This window comes from Calypte anna, chromosome 2, assembly GCF_003957555.1.
Source record: "Calypte anna isolate BGI_N300 chromosome 2, bCalAnn1_v1.p, whole genome shotgun sequence".
NCBI classification, from domain to species: Eukaryota; Metazoa; Chordata; class Aves; order Apodiformes; family Trochilidae; genus Calypte; species Calypte anna.
The window spans coordinates 104,695,728-104,713,470 of NC_044245.1; the positions used below are offsets into that span (position 1 = coordinate 104,695,728).

Genomic DNA, 17,743 nt, shown 5'->3' on the forward strand with positions numbered 1-17,743 from the left:
AAAGAGATACATAAACCTTGTCAATGTTAAAAATTATGTGTATTTCTCTAACTGTAATGAAAACTACTTGTAACACCAGATTATTATTATTTTTTTAATCCTTCGTTAGGAGAAATGATACCATCATGAGAATGCCAATCACTTATTTTGAGTGACATTTAATGCAAGGTAAAAATGACTGTATCTGTAAAATTATCCCTGACATAAAACTGCTTATACATTTTAAAAACAGGCTGCACCGAATAAGGCAATAATACCACCTGGTAAGCATAATCGTGATTCTGTGGCAATGTATGTCAGAGGCAGATTTTGTGTCAACTTCTGAAAGCTCCATCTTTCCCTAATTATTTGAGATGCTGTAGGAATATGTGAAGTTCCTTTTACTCGGGACAGCAATTAACCATAACCTCGGGATCACTCCTTTTTTCAGAAACAAGCAAAAAATGGTTCAGGACACCTGGGTGGCTGCGCACCGGGGTGAAAGCTGCGGAAGGAGGAACCGTTCTAATAGTTGTTCGGGAATCGGGTTCGGTTCTAGCTATGCCTCAAGTTCCGATCGGGCCACGGGGCAGCCCGGCTCCGGGTGAGACTTTGTTCGGGAGAACCAAAGGGCGGGAAGGCAGAGGGCGCTGGGACGAGCAGGATAAATGCAGCCGGTCCTGAGAGAACCGGAGCCAAGCAGCGGGGCAGGGAGGGCTACGGCACCGCCTCACACAGAAGCGGCAGCTGATGCACGGAGGCTTCGCCGTTTCGCCTCGGGCTGGGCGCTACCGGGGCCGCTTGGAGTCCCGGGGTCGCCCTGAGGGCGGGCGAGCAGATCTCTCCCTTCTTGCCAAGACTCTGAGAGGCCCCCCCGAGCGGCCGTCTCTGCCCTTTCCCTCCTCTCGCAAGTTGGGTTCCGGGACGCAACAAGAACCGCACGGGCACACCGACGCCGGAGGGACGAGGTGACCACCACCGATTCTGCTGAGCACCGGAACCCCTGCCGAAGGAAGAGCCGACAGCTCCTCCGCCACCGCTGCGCAAACTGCTCCGCCCGCCGCATGCGCAGAGGCCCCGCCGTGCCCGGCTGCGGCCTGCCCTGAGCCGCCTCCTGTCAGGGACCGATGGCGGCGAGTGGCACGGAAACAGCCCAGCAGCAAGTGAGCGGCAGTGGGGGAGGAGGAGAGAGGGGGGAACTGTGCCCGTCCCCTCGGGGTGTCACGGTTCTGCCGGGCTGGGCCGCAGCGCCCTCGGGCAGGCAGCGTGGGTGACTTCAGGTGGCTCGGGGTGCGCCCCGGCCTGGTGAGGAGCCCCGTGTCCGTGGGCCGCAGTGCTGTCCCGAGTGGCAGCGACGGTGTCTTTGCCCAAGCACATTTGCACTCAAGACACATTTCGGGTGTTTTGTTTCTAGGTGGAAGGTGGCTCTCCCCGTTTTTGTGGGAATTTGCTGGGTAATTTTGTTAGTTTTTACGCAGTTAGCACCAAGGCCTGTGGGGCTGTCTTCTCTGCAGGGCTGTGCTTCCCAGCCAGGAGCATCACTGCAGGGATGTGTAAGTTGAAGCTGCTCTGTGTTGCTTTGGTCACCCAAATCGTGCCTGGAATGACGGGATTATCCATAGAAATGCAATAGCTGCTGTGTGTATGGAAGAACTGAGCACAGGCTACTTATGCTGGGAGTCAGGACTGGATCCTCAATAATTAACAACCTTCCAGTGTAATGAAGCTTGTCACATCTTTAAATAAGCTGTAGAAGAGCAAGGCTTAAAAAAAACTGTGATTGGCAAGTGAGTCTAGAAGGGTTTACTTATTTTTGTGTAATGCTTTTTCTAGACTGATGAAATTGAAGCCCTTTCATCCATATATGGTGACGATTGGTGTGTTCTTGATGAAGATGAAAAAATCTATTGCATCAAGATCAGTGATTGTCTGGATCAACCAAAATGGACCCTCTGTTTACAGGTGTAGTGGCATTAAGGAGCTGAGCAGCAGAACTGATGTAGGAAAAATCCTGTGACTGCCTGAAACCCTTTTAAATAGGATTCTTTATCTTCTCAGATGGATTAAGGGGCTTCTGGATTGGAATCTGTCATAGACTTTTCAGTGGTTGTTCCTGTAGCATAATCAATGTGTTCATGATATTTTCAGTAGTTGCATATCCCAATTCCTCACCTAAAAAAAAATTAATTTCGGTGTTTTCTTCCAAAGACTAATTTTTAAAAGTATATTTTATGTTGACTTTGTGAAGGACACCTAAATGAATCTGCTGTGATTTGTTTCTGGATTTACTTTCTGGAAAGTATGGAGACAAAACAAAATTTGTGTCAGTTGAGTAACTTGTTACTTATGTTTACAGAACTAAAAACAGTAAGTTTACTTCATGGGAGAAACACTGAACGGAAGTGTAATGCCACTTACTTAAGTCTGGTAACCATGTATGCAGCTCCTTTCAAAAATATTCTGTGCTTTATTTTGCATGACACTTTATCCACAAAAACTGCATCAAGAAATATAGTATTTATATATATTACCATTATTCAGGTTTTCTTGTCATTCTGTGACAACATAGCCAACAATTTTCTTAATTTGTGACCCTGATGGTAGTCCTTGTGCTTGACACTAGAGTCCATCAGTAAAGCTCTGCTAGCTGCAAGGAGTAGTCCAGTGAATACATATCCTGAATTTCTTTCAGGTGATTTTGCCACCAGGATATCCAACTGCAGAGCCACCTATTTATCAACTCAAGTAAGAAAAGTTTTCTTTCAAACACTTGTATTTCTTTTCTGAATTATTACTGTTAATTATTTACACTGTAAGCTGAAGTTTAGTTAAGATGATTGCTGGAATTCAAGTATATCAGGCATGGGATGTTTCCATCAAGAATATTCTCTTCTTTCTCCTGAGTTACCCTCATGGAGCTCCCTTTTACAGTCTTTCTTCCCTTAACTCTGACTCTTGCAGCATTATTTTGTAGCAAGGCAGCACTTAGACCCTGGAGGTATAGTGGCTGCTGCCTGTCATGTTGGACAGTGATGTTTCAACTCTTCCTTGGGTTTACCCTTCTTGTCTGATCCTTCTTTCAGATTGTACAGCATGGTTTTCATCTGAGCACTGACTCTTGCTGGGATGGAGTCGTGGCATGTGCCATCTTGCTTCTTTTCCTGCCCTGCTCTCCCTTTGTCTCCTGACATATAAATGAGATGGGAATGGAGACAAGGTCCCTGATTTGGATGACAGAGGGACCTGCAGGGCATGGCACACAGCACATCTAATGAGTTTTGGTATTGACAAGGCAATACAAAACAGTGCTGGTAAACATTGAGGCAAAGTTTGTAATTAAAGATGAGGTCAGCAGGAAACAGGTACAGAAGTGAAGAGTTACTCTAAATATAGGAGGTACTATGGTGCTGAAGGAGTTGGAAGGGTAAGCTGGTAATGTGTAAGGTGACTGTAGTGTCAGTCACTGTGAAAAACAAGTCCATCTTTCTTACCTGAGGTAAGAAATGGCAGCCCAAGGTAGGAGTTTTGAAGGAGGACTGCCAAGATGTTTTCAACTACAAACTTGTTAGGTGGGAATGTTTGATAATGTTTTTTTTTTTAAGGTGTTTCTCATATTTATTTTGGAGGGAATGTTTGTTGGGATGCTGGAATCAGTGTATGGGCACAATTTTTATTGTATTTCTTTTCATTCTAGTGCCCCATGGCTTCGAGGGCAAGATTATATGCAACTTGCAAATAGCTTGGAAGAAATATATATGTAAGTTGGAGACTGTGGAACATAGTAGGAGACAATGTATTTTCAGTTTCATGCAGCAGTGAGTTTATTCTTTTTAGCACCTGCATAAAGTAGTGGTTGTGAAATGATTACTGGAATAGCCATAAAACAGAAAGTTTCTTGTATAATACTAGCAGCTAAAGATGCTGTTTTGCAAGAAAAAATTATGTTAAATGCTGGCAAATTTCTTTTATATGGTTTCGACTTAGTGTTCTGTTAGGATTTTATCTGTCTTCATTTTGCCTCCTAATAAAACAGACTCCCTTTAGAATCTATGAGATGGCTTGTGAATTGGTGCTGTGAAGTATGAGATTTCTGCACTGATTCTGCACTTGAATGCTAAACTCCAGGATGCAAAAAACATTTATTTGTGTCTTAGCGCGTTAAGTGGCAAAACAATTTTTCTTAAATATAGCTGAGGGATAAGTGGGTTTTAAAACAAATTAAACACATGTAGAATCTATTAACTACAATCTGTAACATAGCGGACTGTTTATTATCACAGTGTGCAGCTAACAATGGCACATAATGAATGTATGAGAATAAATGGAACATTTAGAAATGCTCAAATTATGTGGTTTTGAATTGCTGTGAAACTGGAGTAGTAAATGTAGCAATTTTATATGGTTTATTTAATTCTCTTAGATCCCAAAGATAATATAAACTAAATGAATTGAAAATATGTCATAAGGAAGCACAGTCATGCCCAAAATACTGTAGTAGGAACATCTTTTATAATAAATGTTTTTTAATGCCATAAAATGAAGAAGAGAACACTTAGCTTGCGTGAGGGCTTTTTTATCTATTTACTCAGTTACTTTGATTAACTGGGATTCTTATCTAATTAAGCAATAGGCAATTTAAACAAGTAAAATTTGATGTGTTGAAGTTGTGCAAGGATTATAAGTGAAAAGTGCTATGGGATCTTATTAACCACAGTTGTTCAGTGGTCAGTGTTCAGACAGAGATTGTCCTTAACTCTGTCCAGATCCATAGGATTTGCTGGAGTCATTACCAGAGGTAGATCTGCTGTAGGTAGTTTTTCAGATGTCCTGAGTGACAGATGCATGTTGCCACGTGAGGACTATGAAGAGAAATAGCATTGTGAAGAAGATTTTTCTGTTTTCTGTTGTGTTGGGGATTTTTTCTTTTTTCTTTTTCCTCTTTCCTTTTTTCCTTTTCCCTCTTTTTTCTTTCCCTCTTTTTTCTTTCCCTCTTTTTTCTTTCCCTCTTTTTTCTTTCCCTCTTTTTTCTTTCCCTCTTTTTTCTTTCCCTCTTTTTTCTTTCCCTCTTTTTTCTTTCCCTCTTTTTTCTTTCCCTCTTTTTTCTTTTCCCTTTTTTCTTTTCCCTTTCAGTCCCTTGCAGCTCTGTTCCAGCTATCTCAGTTGATGCTCAGGGCCCTCACTGGTCTCCTCTTACTTTCATTTGTTCAACAGGAAATGAATGCATTTGTACTTCAGGCCATCTATGTAAAAAATTACTCTTTAGCAACCTTTTGCAGTTGTCACTGATGTGCATGGTATCTATGAAAGCCTTTTATCTCAACAGGGTCTAAATAGCTGTCATATAAACAGGTACATTTACATTACAGGCTTACAGTGTGTGTTCTACCAGGTTTCTAGTCTCCAGTGATCTTAATTGTATAGTTCTGCAATATAAAACTTTATGAGCTATGTTGTCAGTCACTGTTGAAAACAGTTGTTTTTTTAAGTTCTGTTTTGGGACACCCAGAGTTCCTAAAAACATAGCAAATGTTGTTTTGTGGCTTGTTGTTTTTTAAATCCAGGATATTATTCTGGTGAAACGTCTCTTCAGTCAAAAGCTTTGTTTCATGATTTGGGCACAAGTGACAAGAAAAACAGTAGCATAAGAATGTAACATTTTAGACTAAGTGTAATTTGTCAATAGGCAGAAACTAAAATTGAGTTATAGCTGAGGAAATTGCTATTTACATTCACGAAATGGAGAAGTTTGATAAATTGTCTAATCTCTTTTAATCATCTTTAAATCAAATACTGTTCTTCATGTATTGATGTGACACTTGTGTAGAAGCAGCATGAAATCATGGTGTAGAATTGTTCTGGAGTCTGACCAGAATTTGAAGACAAAGTTACAAGTTTATAATTACATTATTTTTGATCGAATATTTTTCTTATGATGCATACATTTGTTTGAATTTCTGATTTTATTCAGCAGTAATGCTCTATGCATTATGCAAAATATGAGTTTAAAAACATCATGTTGTCACTGATAGGTAGATACGTGGCACTCCATCGATGAGTCAGTATAGAGATAAAGTCTCGGCCACTTTTCTTGTTCAGCAATGTCCAAAGCCAATTGGATGGCTTTTACCTCTGCAAATTGACTTGATTCACCATCTCCTTCATCTGTTTTTGCAACTAGTCATATATGATTCCATACAGCAGCTTTCCACCTTTGATGGCCTCCTACCAGACGACAGGATCCATCAGTGAAAAGAGCATATTGCTTTTCATTCTCTGGTAGCTGGTCATATGGTGGGGCTTCTTCAGCTCGTTTTACCACTTTTCCTGGTGGCATTCCAAAGTGTTTGCCTTCTGGCCAATGTGTTATTGCTTCTACAATTCCTGGACGATTAAATCTTCCTATCCTAGCTCTCTGTGAGAGTAAGGCAATCCATTTACTCCAGGTAGCATCGGTAGCATGATGGGAAGATTCTCTACCTGTGTACATAAAACTCAGTAGAGGTAATCTTGGCACTAGGAGGAGCTGTGCTTCAGTACCAATCACTTCTGAAGCAGCTCTAACTCCTTCGTATGTGGCCAGTATCTCTTTTTCAGTGGCTGTGTAGTTGGCTTTGGAGCCTTTGTAGTTTCGACCCCAAAATCCTAGAGGTCAGCCTCGAGTCTCTCCTGGAGCTTTCTGCCAGAGGCTCCATGTAGGACCATCACCTCCATCTCCAGTGTAAAGAACATTTTTAATGTCTGGACCTGTTCGAATTGGTCCAAGGGCCATTGCTTGCACAATCTCCTGTTTAATACTCTCAAAAGCAGCTTGTTGTTCTGAGCCCCATTTAAAGTCTTTCTTCTTCTGAGTAACCTCGGAAGTAAGAAAAAAAAATAAATCATGAATCACCTTCTGCCCTAAATTTTTAATTTACCTCCCTGTGCTGTAGGACTGCTAATTACTGAAACTGTAGCAAATCACTCCAGTACTCCACTGTGTCTACTGCCAGTGGTTTACTAACCTGTACTCTGTGTGCACTGACTGCTGGAGGAGGAAGAGAAGTGGTGCTGTTCCAAGGAAGAGCTCCCTCCCAAACATGAAGGGAAAGAGTCCCCTACAGCCACAGAGCAGCTGAAGGAGCTCACCACTGGCAGCACAGCACTTTTTGTGGACAAAACTGATCCAGAACAAGCTGTAAGGCCAGACATCCTGGCTCAGCATTCTTTTGAAAACAGTGAGGACTGTGAAGTGTACTCTTCTTAGGGTTGCTTTCCCTTTCTTTAGTAGCCAGAAAGTTTCCGCAAGTTGCCTGTTTGCCTCTAGTGTTGGTACTTTTAATGTTAAAAAAAGAAAAAAAAAGAAATGAAAAAGGAAAAAAAACAAGCCACAAAGCGTATCTAATGCTGCAGATATCATGTGTTTCACCCAGTGAACTACTGAAACAGAACTTTCCACAAGCCTAAGCTCTTTATCTCACTAGATTATTATATTCTATTTCTGCATGCCTGAAATCTGTATATTATTTGGTGTCCTTTCCATGTGAAATTATTATTTATTCACTGTGAGTTTTATATTCCAGACAGAACCTTGGTGAAAGTATACTTTATTTGTGGGTGGAGAAGATACGAGAGGTTCTGATAGAAAAGGCACAGTCATCAGATCCAGGTACTTCAGAAAATACATGGGTTTTTCAGTTTATTTCTTGTTCAGCTGCAAAGCAAGAATTCATTACCAGTTAAAGCTTTGTACCCAGTTTTGTATCGGATCTTAATAGCACAATGCAACAGTCTCCAGTGTCATGGATTATTGTTTTACAGTTAAAACTTCCCTTTTTAAAAAGCAGTAGGGAAAAAAAGGAGGGGATGGTCTCAGTGAACTAGAACAAGGTCCTGAGTTCTCTCAGGAATTAAATTACTTGAATTGCACACAGGTACATTATGCATTGTTCTCACTTGCAAAGGAATCATTCTTATCAGTAATTAATTTCTTGTGTTGAGTGAACTCTTGGAGGATTGGGATTAGTCTCAAGAGAAGAGTGACTTCAGTGGAGTTTGCAGATAAATGCCCAAATATTCTGTCTTACTTGTATTTTGCTATATTGGGATGAAAACTAAATGATCACTTGTGTTGCAGTGATTCTTCTATTATTAATCTTACAGTGATAGAGTTTGTGTAAATTCACATTTGTTCTGTCAAAAAGTGGTAGGGTTTTCTGATGCATTAGAATACATAATTGCCATGAAATGCATGACTAACATGCATGAATGCACTTGTGGCAAAAGGAAATAGGAGTATTTTTCTGTGAGCTGGATGCTAGTACTGGGAGGGATAAAAGACTGAAGATAAAAAATACATGTTTTCTCAGTATAAGATCCAGTTTTAGTTTTTCAATAAAATATGCATTTTGTTGCTGCATCACAAATTTTAAAAGTATCTGACATGACTAAAAGTATGGATAGTAAGAGGTGAGAGTTCTACTGACAATATTGGAAGTTTTTTGGGGTATTTTGACAGCAACCTTGTGGCTTCTACTTAATATATCTACTTAATACATTTTTCTAGGTCTTTTGAACGTGCTATATCACCACTCTGCTTTTTCACTGAAAATACCTGTGTTGCAAAAACTGTATCATCTCCACATCATAAGCCCTCCAAATCAGATTGTGATATATTATCTCACCTGTATGGTTGATTCCCTCTAAATCCAGTTGCCAGAGCACTAGCTGTGTGTGATGTTTAGTTATTAAATACTATTTTTCATATGGCCTGTGCATGAAGGTAAATAGGATTTTTGGAATCCCAGAGTTCTTGAAACGTGTCCAGAGATATGTTCCTAAATAACAATATTCTAACATCATTAACTAGCACTGAACAATAGATCTACATTTTCCCCCAAAGGATTAGTAAATTACTGTAATTCTTGTGAAATACCAGATTATTTTATTCTCTAAATTCAGATTACATAGTAATGGTATTATTGTTAAAGCTTAACGGAAATGATAAACATTATTCTTCTCTTTAGAAATAGTGTTAATTAATATTGAAATAGAAGATATTATGTAAAGATTCCTTAGCATGAGTGTTGTATTCCTAATTCTGAGCAAGATTATGCTTAATACTGGACTAAGAGTTATGTTTTTTGTTGTAACAAACATTAATGCTCTGCATATCAAAATTCTTAATGACAAACAGATATGAACTGAAAAGCCAAAGATTTTTGAGAAAAAGAACTAGAAATGAAATATTACTTTTCCTGCCAAAAAAATGTATAATACATTCTACTACTTGTATCTTAATAGAACCAGATATTAAGAAAACCAGTGAGGAAGTAAATGAAGATGATGGAGATGATTTTCTTCTAGACTGTCAGCCTGTTCAGGAAGATTCAATTAAAATGTTAAGTTACATTCCCTCTGAAAGTCAAGAAGGTAAAATAAATGCACTTGTTAATCCTGATGGAACAATTTTACAAGAGAGAGGCCTTAAGATTCTGTTATTCTTGGTTTGAGTATAATTAGTAACATTAAAATTTTAATAAAGATTAGTAACAGTGGTAAAAAACTACAACATATTTTAGTTGGTTTTGAATGTCATCTGTTGTACTTAGCTGTAACAGATCCCTTTTTTCAAGTTGAAACATTCTGTTCTTAGGTAGCCGTGTACATTGTTTCAGTACCCTTAAAAGAGAGTGAACACTTTCTTGTCTGTGATCATTAGATGAGGAACTGCCACCCATACATCATGGAAGCCCAATCACAGATCGAAGGAGTACTTTCCAGGCACATCTGGCTCCTGTGGTGACACCCAGACAAGTTAGTAGAGATTAATCTTACTTTTTCTCTGTGCTTTGAGGTTGACAAAATAGTACCGAAATATTTGGGATTACCCAAATATGTCAGTCTGTCTTTGCATCTTTGTGCATATATTGCTCTAAATACCAGCTCTGCAATGCTTCTGCTGTTTTTTACCACCATGTGCACTAGATGTGAGAGAATAAGAATATAAACATTTGACTTTTGGATGTTAATAGGTTTTTTATAAGGTATTTGGAAGCTACTGAGTCTACCGTGTATGACTTGATTATTCTTTCTATGAAATGGAGACTCTGAAAAAAAGGAATGCTTGAGTACAAAGGAAAAACTCCAAATAAAATGTAGTAGAGCTTTCTCCTCTTTCATATATTTTTGTGAAATAAATAAAAGCAGTGTGTAATGGGAGTCAAGTTGTATTAGATTATTCCAGTGTAATGTTAAAGTTGAAAAAACTAAGCAGGTGTAATTGACAGTGGTATGTAAAAATGTTTTCTGTATCTTACTGTCTCCTGTTTCATAAAGTGATTTGGCACTTCTACATCTTCAGTACTAATGTGAATGTACAAATTCAAAGAACAGCTGTTTTCAGTATCTCAGAAATGATTTGAAACTAACATGGGAGTGCTGAGAAGCTGCTTCTTGAGTTATGACACTGAATATTTAATTCATTTTATATCAGATTGTTGAAGTGTTTCATTATGGTATTAAGACAGATGACAAGTGCTATTCAAATGGTGTGTTTGAAACCTGCATTATAAAAAAGAAGCTTATTTCTGTTTTTTTAAAGGTTAAGAGAGTTCTTGAAAAATTATATGAGAATAAGAAAATTGCAAGTGCTACCCACAACATATATGCATACAGGTGAGAGATGAGTAGTGACTTTTAATTTTTTTTTTTCAGTGTTCTTTGACAATAGGGAAAGATGCAATGAAAAAAGCAAAATACATCAAAGAAATTCCTTGCTATTAAATCTTGTATAAATCTTTATGGGAGTAGGTTTCTTATTTGTATGTTAAAGATTTTAGACTTTATTTTGAATTTGAGGTCAAGAAAGTAGAATGTACAGTAGGAAATAAGATAATAAAGTAGTAGGAATTAAAAAAGACTAAAAGTGAATTTGGACATGTGTTATTATACTTTGTATAGTATGTATGAGCATGGAAATGCTGATATACAGACCTAACTTATTATTCATAATATTTTTGTGCTAGTTTTTCCAACTATGGGTGTGTACCATAATTTGAACCTTTATCTGATAGAGTTCTTCTCAGCTGGGCTAAAAATCTAAGGATTTTTCTTATTAGGGACTTTACACTGATGAGAAGTCTGGAGTTAACCTGAAGTAGCTAAAGTAAAAGCTTCTCAAATCTTACTCAACTGTACAGATAAATATTTGTGGTTTACCCTAAGCCTCATCCTGTTTTCATATAGATGTCCTTATCAGAGAGGTGGAATTGATACCTGTGCATATGAAAGATCCCTGAGACTTCATTTATCATGTCAAAATGTTAGTTGATTGATGTTTTCTAATTTATTTCATGTTAATTTTTCCCTTTTCCCTCCCTTTTTTCATTTCTTTTTAAGAATATACTGTGAAGATAAGCAGACATTCTTACAGGATTGTGAAGATGATGGGGAGACAGCAGCAGGTGGCCGTCTTCTTCATCTTATGCAGGTTATAGAAATCAGTCATCAACTTCTTGAAGTCTTGAACAGATTTTAAAAATCACTGCAATGCAAATAAACTTTCAGAAGATTATTTTAATCTTGCTCTGCTCTTAACTGAGTAAATGATCAAAGGTGATCAAAGGCTTTATCGAAGGTGAAATTAAAAACAGTTTGTTGTATGCAGGTAGTAAACTGAGATTTCTAAGTCTTGGATCACAGAATCAAGTAGCATTTCATAGGTGGGAAGAATAGTTTCAATGATTTAAGGGAATAATAAGTTTTGATTCTTCTGCTTACTATGTGGTATAGGTTACACAGAAAATGAAGGCTGGAAGAAGATGATGGACAGAATGTTACAGCTGATTTGTGCACAGCCTCTCATTCAGTTTCCTCAGACATTTGTAATAAAATTGTTTCTGTTTGAAGTTGCAGAGTAGAATCTCAAATGCAAAAGGTAGTGAGAGTGAAGATGTTTTGTTTTGATTGTTTAAACTGTTTCTTTTTGCTGTTTCCAGTTCTTGGTCCTTAGCATATATTTTAATTTTCAAGTCTTAAAATAATATTCCCTTGGCAGAGTTACAACTAAATGTGAATTGAGATTGATAAATTTTGACTCACTGCCATGGTGCCAGCCCTAACAAAACCATAAATAAAATCTTGTAACTGGGGACAGCTGGATACATCTTACTGGGTGCCTCAAGTCCCTTAGCTATGTCAGCACACTGATTACTGTTTCAAATTTTGATTTTTAGACTGATGTCTCCTTCTTAACAAGGTTTTTTGTTTCCTGTCCTTTGCTTGCTTGCATATTCTCTTGCTTAATGTGTTGTACTCTTATTCCTGAAGACCCTTCTAAAACTTGAGCTTTTCTTTTTTAATATCAAAGCTCGTTTGATTTTTCCTGAAAAAATAAAATCGATGGAAATATTTTGATTTTCTCACTTAAAGCTTATTGAAACTTCTAAAATAACTCACATCTGACTTGGGAAAGCAAACTTAGTTTATGTAACATATGCAAGTATACATAGTAAGTGTGAAAACATTACTGTAATAAAAATAATGTAAGTAAGCAACTTCTGCAATTACTGTCCCTCTTTTTTTTTTTCTTTTTTTTTTTTCCCTAAGCTTACCAGCACTTTCTCAGTATGTTAAGGTGTACTTTTGAAAATTTTATATATATCTATGAAAAATATACATTTGGAAGACTTAGAGTGTCTAGGTACTTAACATTCCATAAGAATCTGGTGACACGGTGTTTTTCCTTTCAAATGTGAATGTGTCTAAGTCATATGGATCATCTCTTTCCATCTGTAGTCCTAGCTATTGAGAATATTTTTGTTTTGGAAGTAGTGTAGTTGTCAGAAAAGTGCAATTTTCACTCACAGGAAAAGATTAAAATAGTTTATGGGCTGATTTCTAGATGTTTATAGGTCTCCTATTTTGTCTGTTATAAGCACTTAAAAAAAATAAGATAGACACAAAAATTGACTGGTTTAATACACTTACTATTGCTGTGCTTAATAGTTTTTCTTTTGCAATTGAAATCTTATCTTGTTTCAGATAAACCCAGCACCTCAATCAAGATAGCACTTTCCTGTTACCAGAAACTGTATTTTAGATTAATTCTGAACTTAAAGTTCATTTATGTTTGGCATCCTGATTAATGTGGACAGTTGCTCTATGTAAACTCTATGGCCAGTGTGTATATGTGGCATAGGAAACCTGCCCAAATCCTTCCTTTTTTTTCTTTATTATTTTTTTTTCATTATCATTTGAATTTTAAAATTAGAAGATTTTCTCCATTTTCACAATCAGTGATAGAATCTTCTCAAAGTATTGTTCAAATTAAGCATATCTATGTTTCTGGAATGGAGATGGTAGTGATTGTGCTTTATTGATAGCTGTCTCCGAAGGCAGTTTTTTCACCTCCACCAAACCACACTGATACTTTGCAAACCTCTGTTTTTGCTCAGTGTTTGTTTGGTGAAGCTGTTCTCAGTTTCTCTGGCTCCAAGCCATCTGTGCATTTGTGTAGCAGAGCCCAGGACTTCAGAGGAACCTGTTCATAAGTGAACACTTCCACAGAGATTTCAGATGCCTTATTTTGAGGGACAAATTTAGGATTTTGACAAGATATGTGTTCCTGTCTGCTGCTTAGTCAGCTGTCATTCCTTGTGTGACTTCTGGTGATGGGGAGATTTTGAGAACAGGATTGCTGTAAGAAGGATGCTAACTGTCAAGTCTAGCCAAGTCACATTTGAATTTTGTGAAACCTAGAGCTTCTGAAGGCCTTGCAGGTTTCTTGACTTGAATTGCAGTAAAAGAAATCATCACTTTTCTTTTGTTTAACTCTCTACTCGAATTTGTTACTTACAGTCACAAAAAAGCTGTATAGAGGTTGTTTAGTGTCTTTCAATCCTAATTGCTAATGCAATTATTTCATGTGGTGTGAACTTTATATGTGCCTTTTTGAATTCAGAAAGCAACTGCTGTAGAGAGACATTGTCAACCAGGTGCCTTGAGTTGCCAAAGAGTGGGTGTGAGTCCACCTGTGCCTGGTTAGGACAGGCCCCCATTGGGCATGAGCAAGACCAGGGGGCCAATAAAGGTGGGACACACACCCACAGAAGGTACCTCAGCTCACTCTGGTGCGAGGCATGGAGAGGCCAGCAGCTCGTTGAGCCTCTGGAGCAAGAAAGGCTCTTCCCGCTACACTTCTACCCTGGAAGCGCTGTGTGGTGGCTGGAGTCCTGGAAGAGACCAGCAGCTTGTTGAGCTTCAGGAGCAAGAATGGCTCCTCCCACTACAAACTGCTGTGTCTCAAACCTGGAAAATGCAGAGGTCTTTCTGCATTACCCAGGTGCTGTCCTGCACATGGCAACAGTATTAGCTTATGGCATTATAGGTATTGATATACATCATGGCTATCACCTGGTTGTTATTAGCTTCTCCTACTAACACTTAGAAAAATGTAGATAGACAGCTTAGTGACAGTAGTTCTCTGGAAATATTGATTTATCATATCAAAGAGTAATAAATACTACTCAGTAATTTTCACTTTAATAATGCCTGAAGCCTTTGATACATGGCTAAGCAACTGTTGTGCAGATAAGATAGCTTTACAAGCTTTCTGAGGGATATATCAGATCATTTTACTTTGGTTTTATATGTGGGTAGGAGCTTGGGGAGGGATTAATTGCAACTGCTGACTTGTCATTATTTGTTACCCTCTGATAACTTATGTGTGACACAGATCTGACTGTAAATTCCTCTTAAAAATGCAAGATAGTAGACTTTTTCTGTATATAAAATAGGTGTAAACTAGTTCAATTAAAAAATAATAATTTTTTTCTCTCCCTTTTTTTTTTCCATATAACAGATTCTGAATGTTCACAATGTGTTAGTTGTTGTGTCCCGCTGGTATGGGGGCATTCTCTTAGGACCAGATCGTTTTAAACATATCAACAACTGTGCAAGAAATGTGCTTGTGGAATACAACTATGTACATTCAGGGGTAAGTTTCTGCCACTTAGAATGAAGGCATTTGCATGTGGACTTGAGTTAATGGTCCTTCATCGTTAGATGAAACCAGAAGAAAAGTAATACTGTCTCTGTTGGCTTGGATGCACTGATTGTATGCAGAGGATTAGTGCAAAGAGTCCTGAGCAACTTTCAAAGAAGTTGGTGACCTGGTTTGTATGTGTGGCAGGCATTGAGGGCATTGATCCACAGCACAGGTTTGGAGGTTGGGGAAGGATGGGAAGGGAGATGCCTCTTTCTGCATGTTCAGAAAACAGGAGGCTGCTGCTTCTTTTGCTTACTTGTGCCACCAGTTCTAGTGTGTAGGCAGACTGAGTATGGGAATTGCTGTAGCTAGTAGGCATTTTAAAAAGTGAAACCTTTATTAGACCCCAGGCAGTTTTCAGAATTACAAAGGATAGACCCTATTTAAAAAAAAAAAAAAGTACCTAGACTAAAAGAAGTCAAGCAAAGCACCAGTGACTGTTTCAGAAAAGATTAAGGGAAAATGTTTCAAGGGAGCTTAAACAACTGGGAAGACAAAGATCCAAATGCCTTTAAATGGCATTTTACTTCTTAAGGGACTTGTGTCATTTAATCAGATAATACTCTTGGTTTTCAACATTTCTTCAACCTCAGAACAGCCTATTAGGTATGTCTTTTTGTATTACAGTATGTAAGTGCTGACAATAGAAAGTGTAAGAGAGTAGGAAAGAATTACTAATGGATACTTGTGAAACTGTGCAACTGTCAGTTTTCTTCCATAAGAAAAACTACCTAAGATTGCTGTGGCTGAAAGCTGAGCATTCTTCCCCATTTCTCCCCCTGCATTTTTCAGTTATTTACTTTCTGCATTTTACAGGTGCTTGACTGTACTTACTGATTTACCTTCTTGGCAATTTATCAGTGTGCCTATTTGAATGTGTTGCTCATAAAATGAAAGGAAGCTGCAACAAGAATTTTAAGCCTTTACCCTCAAAAGAATGTTTAGTACCAAAAATTATTTATTTTCTATATTTTTCACAACTTAAATCAGACTATATTTCTTTATTGTATATTAATAAATATGTTTTGTTACCAATGTCCATCAGAAAAATGACAGGTGGAAATTAATATTATTATAGATGTGGCCCTTGGAAAAAACTACTCTTTTAGCTAACTCTCTTCAGAAAAACAGAATTCAAACATCCTGTTAGGGTCTCTTTCCCTCCCATGTGAAATGGGTATAGGAGAAAGGATTAAAATCTCCCAGTTTTTGTCAGTTGTAGTGGCTGAGTGTTTGGGGAGTGTTTGTGATAAATATCCACTAAAGAAAAATCTGGCTTTTCAAAACTGGAAGTCAAAGTGTTACATGACAACATAACTGGCAAAATTTTGTTTTTCCCAGCATAGGTTTATTTAACTTTGGGAAGCAATTTTAATGTATTGGTGCATGGTATATCTCTTGTTAAGGACACATCCACACTGGGAGGAAGCAATTTTGCAGTGTAATACAGATATATGCCTATACTGGTAACCTTTTCTTTGGGTGGAAATGGCTTAGATTATTTTTACATTATATTCCTGTTGACATAGTTAGGTCTGTAATTTGATCATTGCTGAAGGCAGAAGCAAACTTCATAACTTTTGTAAATCCCACTGAACTATGACCATTGTTCATATTAAAAATAGTTCTCATAAAAATAAAAATAGTTCTCTCACTGAGAGAATGCTCACAAGCATATAAGAATGCAGATTAAATTTTTTAATGCTTGTTTCTCATTTCAGGAAGAGTCATCTAAACAAGCAGGAAAGAGCAAAAAGATGAGGAAGGACAACAAGAAGAGAACGTAACACTAATTTTTTTAAAACAATAAAAATTATTTTGCACATATTTACAAAGAATACATGGATACTATTGCCTTATGCGGTACAACAGATGTTTTGTATTCAAAAAAGCATTCAGTAAAGCTATAGGTATATTTTCATCTTGTTCTGTGATTTTTTTTCCCCCTGTAGTTGTGAAGTAGGTCTTCAGCACAAGTTTTCTTTATTCTTACACATTTCAGCTCCTTGCTTTGAGGGCATTGTAGCATCTGGAGCCATATACCCATCCCACTTCCTCCCACCCAACGATGGTTGACTAAATTGTGACTTACTTATCTTCTCCATTCCTCGGCTGGAACTCAAGCACCTGTCTTTTATTAGAACTTGAACTCCCTAGTTTATTGTGTTAACTTCAGGATTTCTTTGAGGATCATGCTGTGAGCATTGTTGAAAAGCTGGGGAGTAGGTGTTGTATAGTAAGAAGGGCTAGTGATTTCAGCAAAGAAGGTGGGGATTTTGAAATAGGACTATTACAGCTAATAGTGAGCATCAGTAAATGTGCTGAAGTGACTTCTTGGGTGTAGAGTGGGGAAAAAAGCAAGTGCTTCTGATACAATCACAAACACTTTAATTTTTTACTCTTTTGCTAATAACTTTCAGACTTTAATGCATTACAAAAAAATTAACAGGACCTTTTGTAACTAATTTTTTTATATTGCTGTTTAGATGAGATTTAAATATTTAACATTGCCTTGTTTTTTTTTTTTTATTTTTTCTTAAGTTAATTTCTTAATTATGTGATCCGTCAATGACTGGGTGAGTCACAGGTACCTTCTTAGGTCAGTTACACCTTGCACAGTTTGCTCTTATAGTAATGTCAGGGCTCTGATGATATTTAATCAGATTTGTCTGGTGACATTTGCATAGTTTAGAGGTGTATTTGTAAGATTAGCTAATATGACCTCCAGTTCAATATACA

At 37.7% G+C, this 17,743-nt stretch overlaps 1 protein-coding gene across 2 annotated transcripts; it reads left to right on the plus strand.

Moving 5' to 3' along the window:
• The first annotated feature begins 903 nt into the window (after positions 1–903).
• On the plus strand, positions 904–16,923 carry IMPACT (impact RWD domain protein). Of its 2 annotated transcripts, XM_008497584.2 has the most exons (11): positions 904–1,142; positions 1,813–1,941; positions 2,672–2,724; positions 3,674–3,736; positions 7,539–7,624; positions 9,259–9,387; positions 9,677–9,771; positions 10,559–10,632; positions 11,356–11,446; positions 14,819–14,953; positions 16,726–16,923. In XM_008497584.2, exons 1-11 carry the CDS (start codon positions 1,107–1,109, stop codon positions 16,789–16,791), a joined length of 957 nt encoding a protein of 318 aa, XP_008495806.1. In that variant the 5' UTR covers positions 904–1,106; the 3' UTR covers positions 16,792–16,923. The 2 variants fall into 2 exon arrangements, with proteins under 2 accessions (XP_008495806.1, XP_030301164.1); XM_030445304.1 differs by lacking the exon at positions 3,674–3,736.
• Positions 16,924–17,743: the final 820 nt, after the last annotated feature.

What these genes read in the sequence shown, in the direction of transcription:
- IMPACT (XM_008497584.2), top strand. Translation starts at nt 1,107, where the DNA reads ATGGCGGCGAGTGGCACGGAAACAGCCCAGCAGCAA. An exon ending in CCACCTATTTATCAACTCAA is followed by an intron (nt 2,725 to 3,673) that starts GTAAGAAAAGTT and finishes TTTTCATTCTAG; the next exon opens with TGCCCCATGGCTTCGAGGGC. An exon ending in ACAACTATGTACATTCAGGG is followed by an intron (nt 14,954 to 16,725) that starts GTAAGTTTCTGC and finishes TTCTCATTTCAG; the next exon opens with GAAGAGTCATCTAAACAAGC.